At 35.8% G+C, this 19,708-nt stretch overlaps 1 protein-coding gene across 2 annotated transcripts in view; it reads right to left on the bottom strand.

Moving 5' to 3' along the window:
• The window catches only part of SYCP1 (synaptonemal complex protein 1), an 88,112-nt gene that overhangs the window by 13,582 nt on the left and 54,822 nt on the right, over window positions 1-19,708 (bottom strand). The window contains exons 21-28 of one of the 2 annotated variants that reach the window (XM_037038835.1): window positions 17,682-17,744; window positions 17,454-17,516; window positions 12,418-12,534; window positions 11,918-12,028; window positions 10,469-10,561; window positions 9,892-9,966; window positions 6,384-6,443; window positions 1,988-2,167 (exon numbers count right to left, since the gene is read on the bottom strand). In XM_037038835.1, the coding sequence (XP_036894730.1) occupies window positions 1,988-2,167; window positions 6,384-6,443; window positions 9,892-9,966; window positions 10,469-10,561; window positions 11,918-12,028; window positions 12,418-12,534; window positions 17,454-17,516; window positions 17,682-17,744 (762 nt within the window). The remainder of the gene's footprint in view (window positions 1-1,987; window positions 2,168-6,383; window positions 6,444-9,891; window positions 9,967-10,468; window positions 10,562-11,917; window positions 12,029-12,417; window positions 12,535-17,453; window positions 17,517-17,681; window positions 17,745-19,708) is intronic. The other variant, XM_037038836.1, reaches the window with a different exon arrangement.

Here is a 19,708-nt window from a genome sequence, read left to right as displayed (position 1 = left end):
AATAGATGGGGGGAGGGCAAGAATAGTAGGGGAAATGTAGAATCTAAAGAACTTGAGACATGTGGTTATAAACTAAGGGGGGAGAATGGTGGAGGAGGGAGTGTGCGGGTGGAAGGGAATGAAGGGGGGAATAGAACAACTGTAATGGTATAATCAATAAAATATATATTAAAAAAGAAAACAAAAAAAAGAAAACTGTACTTGAACAATAATTAAATAAAAAATTTTAAAAACAAAAAATGATGAAATCATAAAAAAGTAGCTCTTCTGAATTATAATATTCCATGTTTTAATCTGAGTAATGGTTATAAGGTTATGTTTGGTTTGTAAAAATTCATCAAGTTGTATAATTACATTCTGTACATTCTTGCATGTATTTCTATTAAAATTGTTTGTTTTTTTCATCAATTATCAATGCCTTTGTAAATCCTCACCTCAGAGTATGTTATTGATTTTAGAAAGATAAGAAGGGAGAGAAGATAGGGAGAGAGACAGAGACAGAGATACAGAGAGAAAGACAGAGAGAGGGGGGGAGGGGAGAGAGAGAAACATCGACTGGTTGCCTCCCACACAGACCCGACCAGGAATCAAATGCACAACCTGGGTATGTGCTCTGACCAGGAATCAAACTGCAACCTTTTGGTGTATGGGATGAATCTCTGACCAACTAATCCACCTGGCCAGGGGTAAAAGTTCTTTTAAGTAAGGTCATTATTTAATATAAATCATTTCATATTCCGAATATAGTAGTAAATGCAATAAAATAACTTTATATAAAAATTTCTCTAAGCTATATAGATTAATTTTCATAATTTCCATGAGCAAGATAATTATGTGTAATAGGATGTGAGTGTGACTCCTTTCACTCTGCAATTTTCAACTGGGGTACAAATCTGAGGGGGAAAGTACTAGTAGCCAATTTTCTAAAGAAAGTGACCTATATGGTTAAGGCCAGATCCCGCTCTGGGGCTTATTAAAAAGTGGTAAAAGCAAAGCCCTACGATTACCAAACAACTCCCTTCTTCCCAGTTTTTTAAGGAAACTGAGGGGAAGGCATGAAATTTTAGTTTAGAGGGGTAGAGACAGGTATGGAGGTACCTTTCCCCCCAACTCCCAAAACAAGTGATGGAATAACTCGAACAGCAGCCTTATAAAGACTAAGTGCCTTCAAAAAAGGGAGACTGGCATCATTTCCCGACTGGATATAAACCTATGCAGGAAAAATTCATTTGTCTCTCTCTGGCTGAGCAGAGTAAGAAGAAATTAGAGAGAGATGGACAGCAGAGGAGAAAGGGGGGAGTCAGAAGTAGAGCACTCTACACTGCCATTTATCGTGGAAAGGTTGAATGAATTCCCCACGGATTAAGTGAACGTGTGAAAGGCAGCTAGAAACGAGCTAACTTGCCAGCCACAAGGGCTGGCTGCTCTGTAAGAATACAGCAGTGAGATGATGTGGAGTAAGTAGCAAAGGGAGATAACTGGGTGATACTGGAAAATACCAAGTCAGCATCACATTGCCCACATCAGGAATCTGTGCACTGGTGAATGCTAGAAAGTTACGCAATCTGCCCAAGATGTCACTAAGTTGTGGACAGTGACAAGAAAAAAATATGTCATGTTACCATAAAAAATTGAAACTTTCAAGAAATTGGTTTTATATCAATGTCTAATACAAGATATATAGTATATAACACCAAAACTGTCTTTTTAAAAATGTTAATGTTTATTGATCTTAGAGAAATAGAAAGAGGCAGGTGAGAGAAAGAAACATCGATGTGAGAGAGAAGCACCGATTGGTTGCCTCCCATACATGCCCTGACTGGGGATCCAACCCACAACCTAGGTATGTGCCATGACCGGAAATCACACCCCCAACCTTTTGGTGTACCCAGATTCTCCAACCCACTGAGCCACACTGGCCAGGGCAAATTCTTTTTTTTTTTTTCATTAAAAAAATTATTAGTGCTCTGAAATTTTACCAACCAACCTTCGGTAATGGTGTAGATAAAGAACTTTTGGCAGATTTCCACAGACATTCTTTTTTGTCTTTGGGTTTGCTATGATCAACTGATGTGAAATTTGGAGAGATATTCCGCGAAGAAGCTGCTTTAGAATCAAATTTCCGACAGCTAGCTTCAGGTGTTTCCAGCAAACACGTCTGTGTTTTCTATAATGGACAACAGAGGTGCAAAAAATCATCATTAAATGTCATTTTAAATGAAATGCAGCAACTATCAGAAATAACACTGGAATAAAGAATTTACCCCCAAATGTATTACTGATTAGAGAACTTTGAATAGATTACACAATAATTAATCAAATAATTAATTTCCCAATTTCTCACTTTGTTTTCCTATTAAGATGTACATGGACCAGCTTCTCTGTCTTCAGAGTGCTGCTGTGAGAACAAATAAGATAGCTCTCTATCTCACCATAAATTCAGGATTCCATAAAGAAAAGCCTCGATTCCTGGTGGCAAAATGCCTTAATGTGTGGTTCATTCTAATGGCCTAAAAGCTAAAGGGCAATTTATTCTCATTTCCATTCACTCTCTTTTATGCTTTCATATTTTCTCTCTCATCTAGTAAAAAAAAAAAAGAAATCAGCCTTTTCCAATCTACCAACCTCATTCCACTCCAAAAAAAGAAAAAAATTGCTCTATCAAGGTAAAACAATCTTTAAAAAAAGAAAAAGAAATACAAATTGATAATTACAGAATAGTTATTGGGGTGTAAAGTACCACATAGGGAATATAGTCAATAACATTGTAATAACTGTATACGATGTCAGATAGGTACTAGATTTATTGGATGATGACTTCCTAAGTTATACAAGTGTCTAATCACAGGGTTTTAGATCTGAAACTAATATAGCATTATATCTCAACAGTAATTTTAAAAATAAAAATAGATAAAAATGGAAGAAAAAGAAAAAGAATTGCAACTTTACTTTAAATACTTAGATATTATTTCAACCCAACTTCTTTAATTCTCCTCCCTCTCTCTCCTTCTCTTTCTCTCTCTCCTTCAGCACCTGACCAAGCTTTCCAGTAAAAGCCAGTAATAATAAAAATTGCTTTGATAGGACCCTACAGGAAACTAATGCCATTACTTTCTATTTTACTGCTTTTGGTGGTCATCACCATATCCATATATCCATGAATACGATCATAGCAATCATTCTCAAGAAAGAATGAAGCACACACACACACCGAAGAAGGGGCTACTTTCAAAAGCCTGGTGGTTGACTCATTATACAAATTAGGAAGGTTAAAAAGTATAGGATTATGCCCACGAGTGCTATGAAAAAACTTTGGACTGGGAGTCAAGTATGCTCTTTTCCTCCAGATCTTTTACTATCTTTCTGGGTGATTTTAAGTAAATCATTAAGTATCTCTATGTAGGGTACTGATTTGTTTGGGCCTAGCAAATGTGACTCAGCTCTGTGTGGAAAACCTACAGAAGCCAAGTGGTGGGCAGGAGCCAGACCTTCAAACAGAGTTTTCCCGTGGGAATCAGGCCTAGAAAATGCATACAGACTGCTATGGCTTGCTCTTGCTAAAACTCCATCACCCTGGTCTAAAACAACAAATGTGTATTCTCTATCTTCAAGGTAATTTCCAAAGTTTGTATGAGTTCTCCCAAGGACAGAGCTAATCAGCTCATCACCATTCCTCTCTGTATGTTATTTTCATTTCCTTGATTTGTACCTAAAATGTAGACAATAATATTCTGTGTAATAGGTACTAAATCTTTCTCTGATGTAAGACCCAAGGAAAACAATAAAAGCCTGTCTAGGCAAGGGTCGAGGTGCTCCCCTCTTGAGGGAGTGGCTGAGGCATCCATAGGCACTCTCCCCTTGAGAGAGTAGCCGTGCCTTCCCTTTTTCTCCACAGGACTGTTGTCACGTGTACATTTTATTCTTGTCGTCAGCCACAACAGGCGGACTCTGCTGGCCAGGTCCGCCACATCTCTAGGCTTAAATTTATCCACTTATATTATCAAGGAGCTAAATAAAGTGATTTGCAGGTTGCACCCTGTCCTATTGATCTCACTTCATAGTCTTTCTTCTCTAGCAAATACAAATTTTAGTAGCATTTATTCGGTCACATTTCTCCACATTTTTCCTTCAAATATTTCTAGGTCATTAGTTGATAATAAAATTTTGATGAAAACAAATTTATTCTGCTCCTAGGATTCATGAGGGATCTCCAAAACATAACTACTCTCATGAAAAGATGAATTTTTCTCTCAAAACAGACTGAGAATGGCAACTGCACCACCGTGTGGCCATATCTGAGAATTAACATTTCCCTAGAAGCCTGGTAGCCCACGAGAAAATGCAAGCCCCTACTCCAGTTCTAGAATACTGAAATAACCTTCCTCGTGATACATCATGGAAATGCATGCACCTTCCTACAAACTACATTCATTTCTAAATGTTATATTTCCAGTGATGCATATATACAGAACATTCATGATTTTCTCTGTTGTACTTTTTAAACAAACATGGTGTTTCCTGTGTGCTTTGCACTATTTTAAATGCTTTACAAGTATCATCTCATTTAACCCTCATAACAACTTTAGGCAATAGGTACTATTATTATCCCTCTCTAGCTGAGAATACTGAGGCACAAAGAAGTTAAGTAATGTGCCCTGGCTGGTGTAGCTCAGTGGATTGAGCTCAGACCTGAGAACCAGAGGATCGCGGTTCGATTCCCAGTCAGGGCACATGCCTGGGTTGCAGACCAGTTCCCAGCAGGGGACACACAAGAGGCAACCATACATTGACATTTCTCTCCCTCTCTCCTCCACTTCCCCTCTAAAGATAAATAAATAAAATCTTTAAAAAAAATAAGTTAAGTAACTTGCCCAAACTTAGAAATGTGTGATAAACCTAATGATAACTACATAAAGGCTTGTGATATATTTCAATAATTTTGTAATAAAGTATAGCAAAAATAAGTCTACTTAAATTATTTCATTTCTTTCATCATTTTCTCATTATTTGCAAGATATATATGCATATATGAATATGTATATATGTGTACACACATACACATACCCCTCCAGATACAATATAAGGCATTTACTAATCTACTTCATAATAGATATAAAAAATAGGCTATATATTATTGGAATTATATGAGTCAAAACAACTCTATAACAATATGGGATATATACATTCATAATATGAATGCATTCTATATTCAGAAGTGAATATTAGAATTTAACCAATTTATCTATCTTCATCAGATACTTCCTTTAGACTATATCTAATCCTGCTGGCTAATTTTAATATGGCCATAATTTCTCCAAATAAAATTTTTCCCAGTGCCTGCCACAGCATTTGGAATACATGAAGAGCTCAATATTCACTCACAGACACCACATTCCTATTCTTCTTCTCTTTCTTTGAACCCAAACAAAATTGTAGCACTTATACCTAAAAATTAGACCACTCTGTCACATTCAGTTTATAGTCAAAAGCAACCTCTGTGGGGACTCAGGACTGACTACGTCACTGTGTATAGAGAATTTAATCATTCACACTAAATCCTACCATTAAAACCCCTCTGTAATGGGTTAGACACCGAGAGGCACCCCTCTTCCACACACCTGGTGCTTCCTTCCACGTTCAGGGGGCAACACTAGGGTAACGTTCCTAATCTCTCTGGTTCCTTAGGGGAAGAAAAATGACTTAATGGGATTAGCGGATCTGGATGGAGAAACTGGGCAAATAGAGTCCAGTCCCTTCTCCTCTTGGGTACCAGAGGAGGCACACACAAGGCTCTCCTCCTCTATGCCGTGTGTTTCACACGAGCCATCCATTTTTAAGTGCCCAGATCTACCTGTGACAGAGTAGACCAACTTGTCTAATTTGGCATTTCAGGATTAAGAAATCCCCTTGCTTTCAAATATAAGCTACTTGCCTTCAAATATAAGCTAACAAAGATACTAGTTTGGTTTTTACTGTCTCTCTCAATTGGTTCGGACTTGAGAAAATCAGGATGTCATTTACTTAGTCCTCTCAAACCCCAAATCAGACATAATCTATATATAGGCTTTATAATTTTTAATGAAAATATTTTGCCTCTAACATTGGAAAATTCGCAAGAAACACAGAAGTACCTAACTTAAGATAATACTATCATAAAAATTATAGAAGATTGAAATTTTCTCTAAATCTCCAAATGAAAGCTGCTTTAAAACTTTTAGCTAATGCTTTTGAATGAATAAATAACAAGAGACAGTTTAGGAATTGAAATTGTGTGATAAATTTTAAATGTTCTTTTCATATTTATGAATAATAAAATTTTCTTAGTAGATGTTAGAAAATGAATTGGTTATAAAGAAAAACTGAAAATTATATAAAACTCTTACCTTGTCATTTTTTTCTTTGTGAGTAACTGTGTTTTCTTTTGTCTCACTTTTGAGTTTTTCCTATTAAAAATGAATATCAAATACATACAATGCAGTCATTGCTATTATCACAAATGAATGCTCCTATTATCAAAATCTTTCCTAAGAAGTACTAACAAGAAAAAATACTTACCTATAAATTTTATTAAAATAATAAAAATAAAACAGAAAAATGAGTTAGTTCTTCTCTATAGAAATGTTATTTGGTTTTGAATATATTTTCAAAAAATTCTGATCTGGCCCTGGCTGGTGTGGCTCAGTGGATTGAGTGCCAGTCTTCAAACCAAAGGGTCACTGGTTCAATTCCCAGTCAGGGCACATGCCTGGGTTGTGGCCCAGGTCCCCAGTCGGGGGCATGTGAGAGGCAACCATACATTGATGTTTCTCTCCCTCTCTTTCTCCCTCCCTACCCCTCTCTAAAAATGAATAAATAAAAATTTAAAAAATTCTGATCTATCTCTAGTATGTTATCTGTCCAATCTTGAGTAGGCCTGTTAAAAATCTGGATCACAACTCTCTTAATTCATAAAATGAAGAGGAAAAACCAGATAATAAAGTAAGGAATACACACAGATAACTAACCATAAAGAGCTGCAAAGACACCCAAAATATTCTTGGCCTTTAGAGACAGAATTCATTTTTTCTTCTGCGTATTAGCCTTGAAAAAATGAACTTTCAACATGAGATTAACAAAGATGAAAAATAAAGTACAGAAAAGCACAAAATACTTAGGAAATAATACACCTCTTAGGGTGTATATATCCAGCAGTAAAGAGAAAAAAAAATTTTTAAAACCTGGCTGGTGTGGCTCAGTGGATTGAATGCCGGACTGTGAACCAAAGCGTCACTGGTTCAATTCCCAGTCAGGGCATATGTCTGGGGACAATTATAAATAAGTATGCACCTACAAGCAGAGCACCTAAACACATTAAGCCAATACTAACATATCTGAAGGGAGAAACAGACAACATTACAATGATAATAGGGGATTTCAGTACCCCACCTTCAACAATGGATAAGTCATCCAGACAGAAATAAGTAAGGAGTCATTGGATATGTACTACGCTTTAGAACAAACAAATCTAACAGACATCTACACAACTTTCCACCCAACAAAACAGAATATTCATTCTTAAATGCATATGGAACATCTCCAAGATAAATCATATGTTAGGCCACAAAACAAGTCTTAACAAATTTTTTAAAAGTAGGAGGGAGAAATTCATATATTTTTCTAACCACAATGATATGAAATTAGAAATCAGTAATAGGAGGAAAACTGGGAAGTTTACAAATAAGTGAAAATGGGTCAAAGAAGAAATCAAAAGGAAATCCAAAAATATCTGGAAATAAATGAAAATGGAAACAGCACATCAAAACTTATGGAATGCAAGCAGTCTAAAAGAAAAGTTTACATTAAATTTGCATTAAGAAAAAAGAAGGCTGTCAAGTAATTAACCTAACTTTATATTTCATAAAAATAGAAAAACAAGCCATGTCCTAAGTTAGCAGAAGAAAATAACAAAGATCAAAACAAAAAGTAATGAAATCGAGACCAGAACAATAGAAAAGAACAGTTAAACTAAAAACATTATTTGAAAATATAAATGCAACTGATACCTTTAGATAAACTATTTAAAATGAGAGAGGGGAGTCAAATAAATAAGATCAGATATATAAAAGGAGCTATCACAAATACTACAGAAACACAAAGGATCCTAAGAGACTACTAAAGGGCCATAAGAGACTAGTAAAACAATTATATACTAACAAATTAGATAACCTAAAAGAAATGTATGAATTCCTAGAAATATATACCAACCAAGATTGAATTATGAAAAAATATAAAATAAGAACAGACTGACAACAAGTCAGGAAATAGAATCAGTAGTCAAAAATCTCCCAATAATTGCCCTGGCTGGTGTGGCTCAGTGGATTGGGCACCAGCATGCAAACCAAAGGGTCCCAGGTTGATTCCCAGTCAGGGCACATGCCTGGGTTGCCGGCAGGGTCCCTGGTGGGGAGTGCGCAAAAGGCAACCACACATCGATGTTTCTCTTTTTCCTTCCCTTCCCCTCTCTCTAAAAATAAATAAATAAAATCTTTAAAAAAAAAATCTTCCAACAAGAAAAGCCCAAAACTTGATAGCTTTACTGGTAAATTCTACCAAACATTTAAAGATTAATACCAATCGTTCTTAAAATCTACCCAAAAATTAGAGGAGGAAGGAACACTTTCAAATTCATATAAGGCCAAAGAAAGGTATCACAAGAGAAGAAAATTATAAGCCAATATTCTTGTTAAAAACAGATGCAGAAGTCCTCAACAAAATATTAGCAAACAGAATTCACCAGCACATTAAAAGGACCATACACCATGATCAAGTGGGATCTATCACTGGGATGAACAATGGTCCCATATACACAAATCAACTAATGGAATACCCACATTAACAGAGGGAAGGACAAAAATCATAATGATCTCAATAGATGCATTGAAAGCACTTGACAAAACTAAACTTTCTTTCGTGATAAAAACTCAACAAATTAGGTATAGAAGGAATGTACCTCAACAAAACAAAGGCCATAGAGAAAAGCCCACAACCAACTTCACACTGAAGTGTAAAAGCTGAAAGCTTTTTCTCTAAGATCAGTGACAAGAATGTCCACTCACACCACTTCTATTCAACCCAATACTGGAAGTCCCAGCCAGAGACATCAGGTAAGAAAAAGATATAAGGTATCAGATTGGAAAGGAAGAGGTAAAACTGTCTCTATTTGCAGATGACAATTTTTACATAAATAAAACCTAAAGATGCCACCAAAAATCTGTTAGAACTAATAAACAAGCTTAGTAAAGCTGTAGGATACAAAATTAACATACAAAAGTCTGTAGCATTTCTATACACTAACAATACTATCTGAAAAGAAATAAAATAATCCCATTTACAATAGCATCAAAAAAACATAAAATACTTAGGAATAACTTGAACCAAAGAGAGGAAAGATATCTACTCTGAAAACTACAGGATATTGATGGAATAAATCGAACAAGACACACAAAAAAGAAAGAGAGCCAGTGTTTATGGATTATTAATCACGGAGAACTAACACTGTTGAAATGTCCATATTACCCACAGCCATGTACAGATTCAGTGCAATCCCTCAGACAAATGCAATCAAGATATCAATGGCACTTTTTACAGTGCCATTGTAGAAAAACACAATCCAAAAATTTATATGAAACCACAAAAGACTCTAAGTAGCCAAAGCAATACTGAGAAAGAACAAAGTGGGAAGCATCACACTTTCTGATTTTAAGTTATAAATACTTTTGAAAAAAGCTAATGGAAGAAAAACTGTATTTTTACCTCCAGTCACTCAGATGTATGTTATTTTCTAATATGACATATTTTTATAAACACAAAGAAACCTTACAATTAGTTTCTTGATAATGCTACAAAACTTACTTTTTCTTCCCTTTCTGTTTCAAGTTGTTTCCTAATAGACAAAAGTTCATTTTTGAGATTGGATAGTTCAATCTCCTAAAGAAAAAGAACATGAAGTTTATTTATAAGTTCATATAAATGCAACCTAGTGTTTCAAATAAATTTAGTTGCATAGAGAAATAAATTACTTATAAAATATGTACACTTTAAAGCCTACTGACATGAAGGCTGTTAGTTAAACATAACTGAAGATTTCATCTAGACAAAATTTTTATAGCTGCTCTCAAGCAATATTTAATTCCATGCATCTCTCCTCCTCAACCTTTCCCAGTCTACCCCAACCCCTCCACTCCCAATCTCAATTAGAGCTCCAAACTTATTTGTAACTACAGTTAATAACTTTTCATTTTAAAAAAAGTTCATTCCACCATTTCAAGAAAATAAATTGGAAACCCACTTAACTATAAGATCCCTTGTAGATTTAAATTTTTTTTGATTCTACAACTCAAAAACTTATGGCTTTATTTAATATTATTCTTTAGCACCAGTCATGTTGACATGAAAATTGGCTTTTATAGCTATCTGTTTTGTATCTCACCATAGATGCTTTCATTGAAGCCTGTTCCTGTTCTCTGCTCTTATAAAGTCCTAATTCTGAGTCTCTTTCTTCAGTGATTTTATCATACTGGTGCTATATTAAACAGAAAAAACATTTTAAGTATATTAGAATCCAAATAGATTATGCTATAGTATAGCTGTCATCCTTGTGCATTTGAAATTTGAAGAAAATAATGATTATGAATTCAGTAATATATATGAGCATATTTTTTAATTTTTTCAATTACATAAACAATGAAACAGATAACTGTCTTGGAAATAAAATAATACAAGAGTGGTAAATAATTCTTTTTCATTGCAAACACTGAATTTCATAATTTTAAAAATAGGCTATAAACACCAGGACCTCTTAGAAAAATGGCTGATTCCAGATCAGAGGCAGGAAGTTTATGAGCCTTGAACACTGGCATAGCAGAAAGCAAGAAAGCTATCTACCTAGGACTATTAAAGTCAAGCCAAAAAGACTTGCTAGACAGTTTGAAGAGGCTCCCACTGGCCAAGGATGAGACAAGGATAAAAACTGCACTAGACTGAGACATACCAAATATGTTAAATCTATGAGTTCACAAATTTAGTTTAAAATTTTTAAAAATCATTGGTTACCCCATAATAATATTATACCCAAACAACAATTTTTAAAGATAAATATATAGGTATAGCCCATCTCATCTCCAATTCTGAAGAGAATAAGGCCTATTTTGCTAACAGAATGATTACTTTAAAACAATGAAAAAAGTAGAGCACACTCACAAACCTTAATGTTTTGTGACATTAAGCTATTACATTAAGCTATTTGTTTATTTACTCCACTGATAAAATTTTATTTAACCTCAAGTATGTTAAACACCCATAGAGGATATAAATATTAGCAAGATATATATCCTGGGTATGTACTCAAATAAGTATAAGATAGAAAGTGCTGTAAGAGACAACTAGGAAAACTGAGATAAAAAGTGATCAATTCCACCCTGGCCAGTATGGCTCGGCTGGATGGAGCATTGTCATGCAGACAGAAAGGTCGCAGGTTTGATTCCCAGCCAGGGCACACACCAGGTTGCAGGTTTCCTGGAGCATGTACAAGAAGGCAGCCAATTGATGTTTCTTTCTCACATCAAGGTTTCTCTCCACTGCCCCCACCCTTCCTCCCTCTCTAAAAACAATGAAAAACAATGTCCTTGGGTGAGGATTTTTAAAAAAGAGTGATCACTTCCATCCACCATAAATGATGAAAAGTATTTCCTCAAAGTGACACCCCAGCTAAGCTTTGTGTGGCTAAGATTCAAACACAGAGAAATGGGAGATCAAGGGCATTCTAGCAGTAATTACATCTAAATCTACACCTATAATTTTCTGGTAAATAAGAATGCCATTTTATGCATAACTATGGCTCTAATAAATAATTTTCATTAAACAAGAAGAAAAAAATTACCTTATGTTTTTCCATAAGTGCTACCATTTCAGCTATTTTATGCTGACACCGTATATCAATTTCTTTCTGTAGTTTTACTGCTTCATCAGCTATTACTTTTGTTTTCTCAACCTATCAAATCAATGAAGTATTTGTTAAAAGTAAGCATAAAAACAAATTTAACTGAAATGTAGAAACCATATGCTATTATACAAAATGCAAAAATCAAACTCCAGAAATTTAAGGAAGCCAAGTAGAAAATGCATTACCATTCTGGTTTGTTATAGGATGCTCTACACCATAATGATCATTTAATCTTTTCAAAATAATTACAGAATACTCAATACTTAAGTACTTAGAACAACAAGGGTACTTCAGCTTCTATAACAAATTGTCTCTAGTATAAATTATTATTCTTTTTAAAATCATAATTTAAAAATTACATTTCTCTTAAAATGCTATTAAATAAAAATATAGAGTTTTAGTATAACAAATTCTCAAATATATTTAGTTTTTCTTACCTCTCCCAACAGATTTTCTTCTGATATTTTTTTGTCCTCAATTTCTTTTTGATAGCTGTCAGTCATTTCTTTAAATTTTTGTTTGGCACCTTCTAGTTCTAATTCTAATTTACTGACCTTTGTGTAAAAAAATTAAAAAGTAACATGAACATTAGGAAATGCTGTGGGTTTCTTGAAAATATATTAATTTTGTGGTTCTCTGAATCTCTAAAGATTATTTATTCATGGAAATTATAGTTGGATTATTTTCCTTACTTTTTCATATGGTAAAATGTACTTTATTAACAAAATCTATCCTCTCCCCTAAAATACATATTTAGACTTAATATTTTTAAAGGAGCCATATTTTAATTTTTAACGAGTTTCAACAACATTTAAATTGTTTAGTCTCAGTTCAGTATGTTTTATTGCAGTAAGTATTCCATTTGTATAGAATACCCATGTAACTTTTTTTTTCAAGATTTTATTTATTTATCTTAGAGGGGAAGGGAAGGAGGGAGAGAGAGAGATAGAGAGAGAGAGAGAGAGAGAGAGAGAGAAATATCAATGTATGGTTGCCTCTCATTAGTCCCCTGCTGGGAACTGGGAACCAGGAACTGGCCTGTAACCCAGACACGTGCCCTGACTGGGAATCGAACCGCGATCGTGTGGTTCGCAGGCCCGTGCTCAATCCACTGAGCTACACCAGCCAGGGCCCATGTGACTTTTAAAAAGTATATTCCTTTTTAGAAAACAGCTTTATTGAGGTATAACTAATACAAAAAAATTACAAATATTTCATGTATACAATCTGATAAGTTTGGACATAAGCATATGCCCAGGAAGCTATCAACACAATCAAAGCAACAATTTTTTAAATATATTTTATTGATTATACCATTACAGTTGTTCTATTCCTCCCCATTCCCCTCCACCCTGCACACCCCTCCCCCACCATTCCCCCCTTTAGTTTATGACCACGTGTCTCAAGTTCTTTAGATTCTGTACTTCCCCTACTATTCTTGACCTCCCCCGTACCTATTTTCTACCTACCACCTATACTACTTATTTTCTGTACCTTCTCCCCCCTTCTCCTCCTCCCACTCCCCCGTTGCTAACCCTCCACGTGATCTCCATTTCTATGGTTCCACTCCCGATCTAGCTGTCCTCTTAGTTTGCTTTTGTTTTAGGTGTGGTTGTTAATAACTGTGGTTGTTAATAACTGTTAATAAAAGTTTGCTGTCCTTTCACTGTTCCTAGTTTTTATGTTCTTTTTCTTAGATAAGTCCCTTTAACATTTCATATAATAAGGGCTTGGTGATGATGAACTCCTTGAATTTGACCTTGTCTGAGAAGCACTTTATCTGTCCTTCCATTCTAAATGAAAGCTTTGCTGGATAGAGCAATCTTGGATGTAGGTCTTGAGATTTCATGATTTGGAATACTTCTTTCCAGCCCCTTCTTTCCAGTAAGGTCTCTTTTGAGAAATCCACTGACAGTCTGATGGGTACTCCTTTGTAAGTGACTGTCCCCTTATCTCTTGCTGCTTCTAAGATTCTCTCCTTCATTTTAATCTTGGCTAATGTAATTATGATGTGCCTTGGTGTGTTCCTTCTTGGGTCCAACATCTTTGGGACTCTCTGAGCTTCCTGGATTTCCTGGAAGTCTATTTCCTTTGCCAGACTGGGTAAGTTTTTCTTTATTATTTGTTCAAATAAGTTTTCCATTCATGGCTGTTTCTTTCCCCCTTCTGGTACCCCTATAATTCAGATGTTGAAACGTTTAAAGATGTCCTGGAGGTTCCTAAGCCTCTCCTCATTTTTTTGAATTCTTGTAACTTCACTTTTTTCTGTTTGGTCATGTTTCTTCCTTCTGGTCCACTCCCTTGATTTGAGTCCCAGTTTCCTTTCCATCACTATTGGTTTCCTGTGCATTTCCCTTCATTTCAATTAGTTTAGCCTTCATATGTTCCTCTAATTTGTGACTAAAATCAACCAGTTCTGTGAGCATCGTGATCACCAGTATTTTGAACTGTGCATCTGAGAGGTTCGCTATTTCTTGGTCACTTAGAGTTATCAGTTCTGGGGCTTTGAGTTCTTCTTGAGCCATATTTTGGACTGTTCATGCCTGTTACGTAGGATTGGAGCCCTAGGTGTTCACCAGAGCAGGGCAACTCAGTCGCTGGGTTGTGATGCTGTACATGGGGGTCCAAGAGGGGCAGTGGCTGTCCACTCTGCTGCTTCCCGCCGCTGGGGCCTGTGTAGTCTGTCTCACTGCTCACTCCTTTGCTCGTTTATCTGCACGCGAATGTGTGACCTCGGTCAGCCTGCCCCGCACCCTCACTGGGTCCGCCTGATGCTACCCCGGCTGCCTGGGCACCTGGGGTCGGAAGATCCTTCCTGCCCGACCCTGCTCCGCTGCTGGCTCCGCCCCTCTTACTGGTCCAGTTGAACAGTTCGTTGTTGTCGGACTTCCATATAGTTCAATTTTCTGTTCTTTGGCTGCATCTTTGTTTACTAAACCTTTGTTGTATTCAAACTTGGTTGTGGGAGAAGGCACAGTATTTCCACCTATGCCTCCATCTTGGGGGAAGTCCCAAAGCAACAATTTTTAAAGATAAAGATAATAGACATATCTACACTTCCAACAGTTTCCTTTTGTCCCTTATTTGTCATAAGAACATTTACCATGAGATCTACACTCTTAATAAATTTTTAGTGCACAATACATTATTGTTGACTATAGGCACTACGTGTACAACAGATCCTAGAACTAAAAGAACTAATTTATCTTGCATAACTGAAACCTTATACAAACTGAGTAATAATTTCCCATCTCCTCCTGCCCCCAGCCCCTGGTAATTATCATTTTAATCTTTGCTTCTGTGAGTTTGATTTAGGTGTGTTATATAAGTAGTATCATGCCATATTTGTCCTTCCATGACTGCCTTTTCTGTTGAATTGGAAGTGGTTCTTTATATATTCTAGATACTACATCATTACCAAATATATGGTTTGCAAATATTCTCTCCCATTTTATAGACTGTCTTTTTCACTGTCATGATAGGATCCCGACACTATCAAGTATATGAGAAGATTTCAGTGCAATCTCTACCAAAATTCTGTCTTTTTATCAGAAATGGACAAACTGTCACAAAAAGACAAATACTATATTTTCCTATTTATACAAAGTACCTAGAGTATTCAAATTTAGAGTCCAGAGAATGCTGGCTACCAGGGACTGAGGAGGAGGGAATGTGGAGTTGTTTAATGAGCACAGGACTTCAGTTTTATGAGATAGAGAGAGTCCTGAGGATTAGAGCACAACAATGTAAATGAACTGTATGGTTTAAAAAAAGGTTAAGATAGTAAGTTTTATGATATGGGTTAAGTAAAAAAGAGAGCAAAAGACTTGAATAGACACTTCATAAAGGAAATATACAAATGACTAAAATAGCTCATGAAAAAATGCTTCACACTATTATTAGGAAATGAAAAATAAAACAACAATAGGATATTGCTATAGCCATAAACAGGACCAGCTACATAATTTGCAGAGCTCAATGCAAAATGAAAAGGGGAGCACATCTAGTTCATAAATCATTAAAAATTTCAAGATGACACTCTGGCTGGTGTGGCTCAGTGGCCTGAGCACCAGTCTGCGAACTGAGAGGTCACCAGTTTGACTCCTGGTCAGGGCACATGTCTGGGTTGCCAGCCAGGTCCCTGGTTGGGGGTGTGTAAGAGGTATCGGATCAATGTTTCTCTCATACACTGATGTTTCTCTCCCCCTCTCTCTCCCTCTCTTCCCTTCTCTCTAAAAATAAATAAACAAAATACTTGCATATTTTTCAAGGTGACAATAATAGAGCAGGAAACTAAGTGCAGGACATTGTGTGACTAAACACCCATGAAGCTGGGCTCTGCCCACATGAAGGGCTGAAATTAGATAGACTGTGAACATCAAACGTGAGTAGGATATGGACTAACTAGATCTCTCATGCACTGCTATTAGAGTGTAATACAATTATGATTTGCATAATTGTAAATTATGCAAATGCAAATTATGCATTATGCAAATTTTAATGATTTGATTGTTTCTTATAAAATTAAACATTCAATGAACCAACAATCCTTTTCCTAGATATTTACTTAAGAGAAATGAAAAAATGTCCCGTGTTCATAGAATGTCCAGAATGTTCATAAAAGCTTTATTCATAATGATAAAAATGGAAACAATTCAACCGTCCATTAACAAGAGACTAAACCAGTCTGTTATATTCATACAGTGGAAGACGACTCAGCAGTATAAGACCTACTGATACCTACAGGAACATGAGGGAATCTCAGAACAGGCTGACAAAATAACCCTTATAACAAGAGAATATATTTGGCATGGTTCCATGTAAATGTTATTTCAGAATAGACAAACCAATTTAAAAAGACGGAAAGTAGACCACTGGCTGCCTCTCGGGAACCGGGTTTAGACTGTAAAAGGACCTGAGGGAAATTTCGGGGTAATAGAAATAGTCCTGTATCTTGAGTGCTGTTGTTCCATGGTTGTGAAAACATCTGTCAAAGTTCATCAAACTGTATACTTAAAACCATGTATTTTATTACATGTAAATTATATCTCAAGGAACCGGGACTAAGAAAAGGAAGTATTACCTTGATGTCATGAGCTTACATTCCAGGATTTAATTCGTTGCCTACAAAGTCGATGGTTATCTCGTCCCTTGTGCATCAATATAACCACAGGTAAAACTTTTTGAAAATGTGAATTCCAAAGCTCCACTACTCAACCTCAGTTGTCAATGTATGCATAAGGAATATGAATACATACATTATACACACCCACGTGTGTATTTTTAAGCTGTTCAGACTATTTTAACACACCTACATCATAGACGATTGAGTACTCTCACAGTAAAAAGAACTGATTTCCACAGTCTCAAAACATCTTTTGACACTGTTTGAAAATAACTGCTACAAGGGTATAAAATTCTTAAATTCTCATCTGTTTACTATTTTAAAAACAAAAATAATGATTTTAAATACCTTTATCTCATAAGCATTCAGCTGCTTGCTTTCCTCTGTATTCCTTTTTTTTAGCGCCTTATTCTGTTAAAAGTTAAGAAGAATTACATTTAGTACCAAAGTGACTCAAACATGTACTACGACCTTACTTAAGACTGAAATTACTAAGGGAAAGGGGAGTGTTATTCTCTAAAACTGGAGTGAAAAAAATATTTTTAAAACAGTTTGATACTGAGAATCAGTACATACCTCCTGTTGGAGCTCCTCAATATTCTTGTTTTTATTTTCAACTTGTTTCTTTAAATTGTTACACTAAAAATTATAAAAAATTATTTTATGCAATGTTTCCGTCAAAATTATTTCAAACTAATAAAATGTTACATAATACAGAAGTCACTTTAAAAATCATGTCATTAAATAATTCCATTAATGTCTAAGAAACCTGTGAACAAGTACAAATTTTAATAAAGATTACCTCAATACAAATTTGAAATTCTTAACAATTCTTAATAAAAACACATTTGAATTCAACTACTTTAAAAATGATTCCATTTCTCATCTCTGAGATGTGCTCTACTCGTTATCTACAGGGTAAGGGAATGATACGATACTCTGACTCATTCTAACTACATTCTCATTCCTGTTAACATACCGGCTGAACCACTTTTTAAAATCTCACTTTGAGGGACTTCTTCCCCTGGGTGCACATGCAGAATTGGATTAAGAAGTGTGAGCCCCCAAATATCCAGAGTACCATAAAAACAGCACAGATTTCTAATGGGTACCCCTAAAACATCCAAGATCTGTAAATTGTTCTAATGCCAATTAAAGTAGAAAGAAATTCCAATGTAAAAAATATTTAATCTCCCTCATTAGCACAAAAGACTGAAGTATTTTTTGAGAGCACCATTTTATTTATAAGTATTTTTATTATGCTATTACAGTGTTCCAAATCTTCCCCTTTTATCTCCCCTCTGCCCTGCATTCCCCAACCCTCCAGCATTCTCCACCTTAGTTCATGTTTATGGGTTATATATGTAAGTTCTTTGACTTCTCTGTTTCCTATGCCATTTCTAACCTCTCCCCATTAATGTTATGCCTATTAATTATGCTTCTTATTCCCTGTACTCCCTGCTACTATTCTTCCCCTTCCCCTCCCCACTGATAACCCTCCATGTGATCTCCATTTCTTGGATTCTGTTCCTGTTTTAGTTGTTTGCTAAGTATTTGTTTTCTTTTTTTTTTAGGTTCAATCATTGATTGTTGTGAGTTTGTTGTCATTTTACTGTTCATAGTTTGATCTTCTTCAATTTCTTAGATAAGCCCCTTTAATATTTCATATAATAAGGGCTTGGTGATGATGAACTCCTTTAACTTGACCTTATCTGGGAAGCACTATATCTGCCCTTCCATTCTAAATTATAGCTTTGCTGGATAGAGTAATCTTAGATGAAGGTCTTTGGATTTCATGACTTGGAATACTTCTTTCCAGCCCCTTCTTGCCTGCAAGATTTATTCTGAGGAATCAGCCAGTAGCCTTATGGGCACTCCTTTGTAGGTAACTGTCTCCTTTTCTCTTGCTGCTTTTAAGAGTCTCTCCTTATCTTTAATCTTGGGTAACTTAATGATGATGTGCCTTGGTGTGTTCCTCTTTGGGTCCATCTTCTTTGGGACTCCCTGGGCTTCCCCAACTTCCTGGAAGTCTTTTTCCTTCGCCAGATTGGAGAAGTTTTCCTTCATTATTTGTTCAAAATGAAGTTTTTCATTTTTTGCTGTTGTTCTTCTCCTTCTGGCACCCCTATGATTCAGACATTGGAACATTTAAAGTTGTCCCAGAGGTTCCTAAGCCTCTCTTCATTTTTATTTAATTCTTGTTTCTTCATTTTGTTCCAGTTGGATGTTTACTTCTTTTGTTCCAAATCAATTATTTCAGTCCTGGTTGCCTTCCTGTCACTGTTGTTTCCCTGAATATTTTGCTTTATTTCACTTTGGGTAGTCTTCATTTGTTCTTTCATTTTTCAGCCAAGTCCAATCAGTTCTGTGAGCATCTTGATTACCAGTGTTTTGAATTCCGCATCAAACAGGTTGGCAGTCTCATCACTTAGCTCTTTCTCTGGAGTTTTGCTCTGTTCTTTCGTTTGGGCCCTGTTTCTTTGTCTTGGTGCACCTGTTAAGTTGTAAGGGAGCAGGGCCTTACGTATTCTCCAGGGCAGGGCAACCCTCTTTGCTGCATTGTGGTGCTGTGGTGGAGGGGTCAGAGAGGGAGTAGTGAGGCC

This window comes from Sturnira hondurensis, unplaced genomic scaffold (genome assembly GCF_014824575.4).
Source record: "Sturnira hondurensis isolate 20B ecotype Veracruz unplaced genomic scaffold, ASM1482457v3 Scaffold0024822, whole genome shotgun sequence".
NCBI lineage: Eukaryota > Metazoa > Chordata > Mammalia > Chiroptera > Phyllostomidae > Sturnira > Sturnira hondurensis.
Note: the sequence above shows the minus strand (reverse complement) of the source record. Positions and strands in the feature narration are given on the sequence as shown.